This window comes from Cyprinodon variegatus, unplaced genomic scaffold, assembly GCF_000732505.1.
Source record: "Cyprinodon variegatus isolate N-32 unplaced genomic scaffold, C_variegatus-1.0 Scaffold565, whole genome shotgun sequence".
Taxonomy (NCBI): domain Eukaryota; kingdom Metazoa; phylum Chordata; class Actinopteri; order Cyprinodontiformes; family Cyprinodontidae; genus Cyprinodon; species Cyprinodon variegatus.
This window is the reverse complement of record NW_015151018.1, coordinates 551,033-557,132: the sequence shown is the minus strand read 5'-3', so window position 1 is coordinate 557,132 and position 6,100 is coordinate 551,033. Positions and strand designations below refer to the sequence as shown.

General features: G+C 42.2%; 1 protein-coding gene across 1 annotated transcript in view; it reads left to right on the top strand.

The window, feature by feature from the left end:
• LOC107095702 (DNA-binding protein SATB2-like) overlaps positions 1 to 5,186 on the top strand; it is a 22,299-nt gene extending 17,113 nt beyond the window's left edge. The window contains exons 2-3 of the mRNA XM_015391936.1: positions 1,739 to 1,927; positions 3,205 to 5,186. Coding sequence (XP_015247422.1) covers positions 1,790 to 1,927; positions 3,205 to 3,699 — 633 coding nt within the window. The 5' untranslated portion in view covers positions 1,739 to 1,789 and the 3' untranslated portion in view covers positions 3,700 to 5,186. The remainder of the gene's footprint in view (positions 1 to 1,738; positions 1,928 to 3,204) is intronic.
• Positions 5,187 to 6,100: the final 914 nt, after the last annotated feature.

Below are 6,100 nucleotides of genomic sequence, written 5' to 3'. Positions count from 1 at the left end.
ATAGGATAATTAGATAATATGCACTTGAAATAAGACAAACCAATTGAGTTTTCTTATTTTAAGTGTAAATTGTCTTTTTCCATTTGCAAAATGTCACTTTTACCTCCTCAATCCAAGAACAAATGCACTTATTTTAAGAAAAAATTACTTATCTAGATATCAATTTTTTGCAGTCTCCACTTTAAAAAAAATGAGCGTGCAAGAACATGCAGGAGTCCATTTCTCCTCGCGCACGCTCTGTTAAAAATGTGCTATTCTCAAAGCTCATACAAGCTTCCTGTGTCCGCAGACAGCAGGGTCTATATAGTGGACTTTATGGTGAAGTCAGTTAACTGACCGTTCGGACAGATGATCACTGCTTTTTGCTCCGTCGGTCACTTAACTCCTCCTCCACTGTGCGGTGCAACAGCCTATGGCGACAGCGGGCCGCTGTGACAGAAAATTCCATAATTCTTTGCAAGGAGAGTTCCCCACGCAAAGCATTCTGGGATATATCCACCTCTTCTGAGGCCTTTCTTTTTTTCGTAGACACTTCTTCTCTTATGACCCATTTTCAAAGAACCGCGGTGAGAAAGGTGAGCTTCAATGACCGTCTGAAACCGTAGCTTACCAGAGATATACGCCTGCAAGTGCGGAGAAAAAGATAGCTAACGGGACGAACACGTAGGACGGCCTTACGTAACAATATCACCAGAATGATTGACAGTTAGGAGGACCACTTATTGAGATGATCCACCCGGAAATAAAAGATTGTGCGCTACACCTTTAAATATGCAGTGTCAAAGTACATTGACTCTTTTAGAGTTATTACAACAACTGGAGAGTTAATTTAACACTAATTCAGACCAAATGCACTCTGATTGGTGTTAAATTTATTTTAAATTTAAATATGATCCAGAAATAAGTAAATATGTATTGTGTATTTACCCTTAATCTGAGTAGGTAAGTGAGACGATCTGCCAATGGAATTATATTTTTACTCTTATACTAAGATAATTAGATAATATGAGCCTCAAATAGGACAATGCAATTATTTTTTTTCTTATTTTAAATGTAAATTTTCTTGTTCTAAAGATTCTCACTTACCTCCTCAATAAAAAAAAATAAAAAAAATCCCTTATTTTAGGAAACAATAACTTATTTAGATTTCATTTTTCTGCAGTGCCGTTTTGAAATAATGTTTTTAAACTGAGCTAGAATCTTCCTTTCTTTCCTACTTTAACAAACTCAATAAATTAATAAAATCAAAGGCAGATCAGCTGACCAAGAGGATTCAGGGTTAATTTTTTGATGTGATGAGGAGAATCATGGCCTCTGGAATCCATATGCATGCTACATTATTTCATAATGTTTTCTTACGGCTGACCTTGAACAGCCCCATCCATCAGAGGTTGTGAATGAGCTGGTTAAATAGTGTCTGGGCCGGAAGACGCTTCCAGCTGGTTGGTGTTTCACTACAGCTAATCTTACACACATTAGGTCAAAGGTTTACTGGAAGGAACGGCCTTTAAAGGCGGCCCTGCAGCGAGTTAATGGCGCATGATGGCGTGAAACACTTGTTCTCACCCTTTGTCCCCCTGCAGCCCAGACTACTGTGTGCTACAGTTAATGGATGCTTTATAAGACGAGTTGCATCACAGTGTTCTGAACTTTTTTTTCTTATAAAATGGATTTCAGTTTTGGTTTGGATCAGGGGTCACTGTGCCCCATTAATCAGCTCTACTTTCTGTCCCGCCAGGCGCTTCACAGACCACCGCCACACCCAGCAAAGGAGCACCGCCTGTCCCCGATGCGAGAGGAGCCGTTACCTGCTCAGCCCACTGAGGAGAGGTCGCAGAATGTGGGAGTCGGAGCAGCGGGTGGATGTGCTCCCGCTGCTGCGGCAAGTAGCGCTGGCAGCAACAAGAAGCCACGATCACGCACTAAGGTACAAACACGGACATGATTTTAAGGTGGGGCTTATTCTGCACATATAGATGCATCCTTCCCCAGCTCGACTTAACAGCATTCAGCCATTCGGTTCTGCAGAGGCCTGCTAATGACATCAGGTGCTGGAGAGGGATGCATCTGGACTTGGGCCCCAAATAAAGCTTTACAATTTTATTTACCCTTCCAAAGGACAGACTTAGGTTGTTTTTTGTGAGAGATGCTCTGTTCAGTCTGGATGAGGCCGAGACGTTTAGCAAGGAAAACTTATGCTGGTGAAAACACATTATCTCCCAAACACACACAAAAACATGTAATAAAATAAGCAGCAAAGGAGAAAAAAAGTTGCAGTCACAGAAAACAGTGGAAACATGGTGCAAACACAAAAACCTGCTGCAAACATATAAATGATGCTAAAACACAAACACATAACATATGGAAAGAGAAAAAATGCTGCAAGTAGCGAAAACAACTGCAGGTTCAAAAACAAAACTACAAAAAGGAAAAAAAAAAAATTACAGAAAATAGTGGAAACATGGTGTAAACATAAAAACCTGCTGCAAACCCATAAACGGTGCTAACAGACAAAAACAAAACACATGCTAAGAAAAAAAAATGCTGCAAGTTGCGAAAACAATTGCAGGTTAAAAAAAAAGCTGCAAAGTAGAAAAAAAACGCAATCACAGAAAACAGTGGAAACGTGGTGCAAACACAAAAACCTGCTGCGAACACATAAATGATGCTAACACACATACCTTTTTATGCTTTGCTAAGGCTCTGATCCATAGACATTCAGTCATGTAACCTCTATGGTCTGGTCCCATATGTTGACAGTCTCCCCCTAGTGGTCTGGAGCCCTTTGTTCAGCAGTGCTTGTCTGAAGTTTTTCTTAGCTTGTATTTGTTTTTGTTACCTGCAGCATTTATTTCCTTGCATAAGTTTTGTTTGTCAGCCTCTTTTTTGTGTGTTTGCTGTTCTAAATTTGGGCGTTACAACTTCTTTTGAATTTGCTGTGACATTATGTACTCACAGCGTTCACCCCCTTACAAACCGGTTTATGCTCAGAAACCGGGTTTTCTGAGTGTGTGTGTCGCAGTTAATGCAGTAAATGCAGATAGATTTTGTTTGTATGACCGCCATTGCGGAATTGTCTCGTGAAGATGGACCAGCTAGAAAAACGAGTCTGCGAACATCTGTATGACTCTTGTTCCTCCGTGCCGAAACATGTTTCTTTTCCTTTTTTCTCTCAATTCAACTCAATATTTTTTTTCTTTCTAGATCTCCTTAGAGGCCCTTGGCATCCTGCAAAGCTTCATTCAGGACGTTGGTCTGTACCCTGACCAGGAGGCAATCCACACCTTATCTGCGCAGCTCGACCTCCCCAAACACACCATCATCAAGTTCTTCCAGAACCAGCGCTACCACGTCAAGCACCACGGCCGCCTCAAAGAGCTGGGCGAGGGGGCTGCCGCCAGCGGAGGGGTGGACGTGAGCGAATACAGAGACGAGGAGCTGCTCTCTGGCTCCGAGGATCCAGAGTCCAGTGAGGATGGAGCCGAGGAGATCTACCAGACGGCAGAGGGGAGCAGTGGGAGCACGGGAGGCCTGAACCAGCCCCCGCCCTCCTCCAGCTCCACCTCCACTCAGTCATCCTCAGGTACCAACGCCGCTCAGGAGGACGGCAAGGATAAGGGCCCCGGCCGACTCGGTGCTCCAATGGTTCCTGGGAGCTCCTCATCCAGTCCTCAGCAGCAGACTGACTACCAAAGGTAGAAGCTAGCAGACATCAAGAGGGAAGAAAGTGAAGAAGAAAAATCTCCTGGAACATGGCGGCACGCCGAGCTGAGATCCCGTTTGTTAAAAACGGCTCAGCTGACAGTTTATTGTGACAATCTCAGATTTGTGGAACTTGTGAATTTACCTCAGAAAAGACTGCAGGTTTCTAGGAGCGGTCGTACAGCTGTGAGAAAATTACCACAAAAAAAATGTTTTCATCAATTAGATTTGTTTAAAAAAGGCAGATATGACCTTTGCTGCACCGGACGTCCCTCCTCCAAACCACCTGAGCACACCTCACGAGGAACAGACCCACCTGGTGAACTTTTTTCCTGCCTGGGCCTCCATTCATCATCAAGCTTTAATCCACTGAGGGGGAAAAAGGCCGAATTCTACTTCAAAACTCACTGGTTTAGCACTTAAAGTTCACAAAGACAGACGCTTTTCAAGCCTGATCTCCTGGAGGAACAGGAGGATGAGGGGGGGCAGCAGAGAGACGCTCGGCCCCCGACCTCTTCCCTGCTCCACCCATTAAAAGCGTGGTGGAAGGAAAATAAAGGTTTAAAGACAGGGTCTAGATGTTCTGCAACCAAACAATCAGTCACTTTATGTGCGGTAGTCGTCCCCCCCCCCCAGTCCTGCACTCAAACTTCACCCAGCCTATTTATTGCTATCTTTATCCCTGATTATTATTATGATTATTTTAATATTGTTGTTATTATGGTTAGGATTGCTGTCACTGCGTGCTATTTCTAGCTTTTATTTCCATGGTTTAAAACGGTGGTTTGCAGAACTGGGCGCCTGCGTGGACAACAGACAGTAAAAGTTTGCCGCTCTGTCAAAGCGGCGAGAGGGTGGACAAAAATAAAGAGAAGCGGTTACTGAGTGTTACTGGGAAATGTTGTTTAATGCCATTTTTTTTTTCTTAGCTTTGTCCCTGAAACGATTGAGGAGAAAGAAGGAGGAATCCAGTCTGCTTCTCTTTGCTGCAGTTGATGACAATCTACTTTATGAGCTCTTTAAGAAAAGCGGCAGGTTTAACTCTGCTGGTAGCTTTTAATGTGTGTAAATACCCCCCCAAAATGGGACAAATTGCTGTTGTTATACTTGTTCCTTTTATTTTTTAATGTTTGAGCCAGTTGGAGAAACTCAGTGGAAAATCTCATCGAGGCTATTTAAAGAAAACAAAAAAACATGCTCTTCTCATTCCATGTCTGCTTCGACCATCCTGATTGGCTGCTACGCAAACAGTGAGCTGCCCTTTCAATCACTACTCTGTATGATGATATTGTGCTTTTCTGTATGACAGGAATCAGGGTTAGACTCAAGTAATGAAATCTTTTTGTCCATAAATGTTGAAGTGAATTAAAAAATTTGTGCAGTCAGAAATGTCTCATTTTTTTATGTCCTCAGGATCCTTTCAAAACAGAAAACAGTCAAAGAAATACAAACTATAATGTGTGATTGGTAAAACGATCTTATCTGCATAAACAGATTAGCCTTTAAATGAACTCTGAATCAATAAATCAGATTGATATTTGGAAATAAAGTAAAGAGGAAAAGGTTTTTTGTACAATATTTCTTTTTTTGCTTTGTCACACTTTGGTGCTAAAGTTTAGCATGAGATACGTATGTAAACGTCACGAAAATAAATAAATGTACCATTAAATAAGAAAGACGGAGAACATTTGCGTTTGTAAAACATGATTTAAATATTAAAGGTATAGTGGAGGATTTTGATGTATTTTTGAAAAGACCCGCCCTCTCCATGCACATGCACAACCCTGTACCTGCTCCAGAGAAGGAACGCCTATTAAACGCGTGTGAGAGCGTGCACGAGCCAATTTCTCCTCGTGCACGCTCTGTTTAAAAGATGCTTTTTGCATCGCTCATACAGGCTTACTTTCCAAAAGAAGATTTGCAATTTTTCCACTATGTCAGACTCACCACTGGTAAGTGAAAATGGGGTCGAGCGCGTAAGACGTCCTTAAGTAAACATATCAGCAGAATGACTGACAATTATGAGGACCATTTACTATGATGATCCACCCGGAAAAACAACATCATCAACTATATTTTTTCATTCAAAAAAGTGAAAAACAATCCACTGGACCTTGATTCTAAGTTTGAAGACATTTCGCTTCCCATCCAGGAGGGTTTTTCAATTCAAAATGTCAGAAATAATGTGGAGTTTGAGGCTTTATACAGTAGCCCATTAAAGCCCAAACATGCAAACTGAACCAGAACGGGCCCACCCCTTTAAAATGGAGGTTGTTTGGCTTCTTTTGTTAGCCTGCAATGCCCCATACCTGTCTATAATGGAGAAATCCAACAACCTCTTTACAGACACATAGCCCCACACAGAAGAGCGCCCTCCTCGGGCCAAGACTCTGAGGTA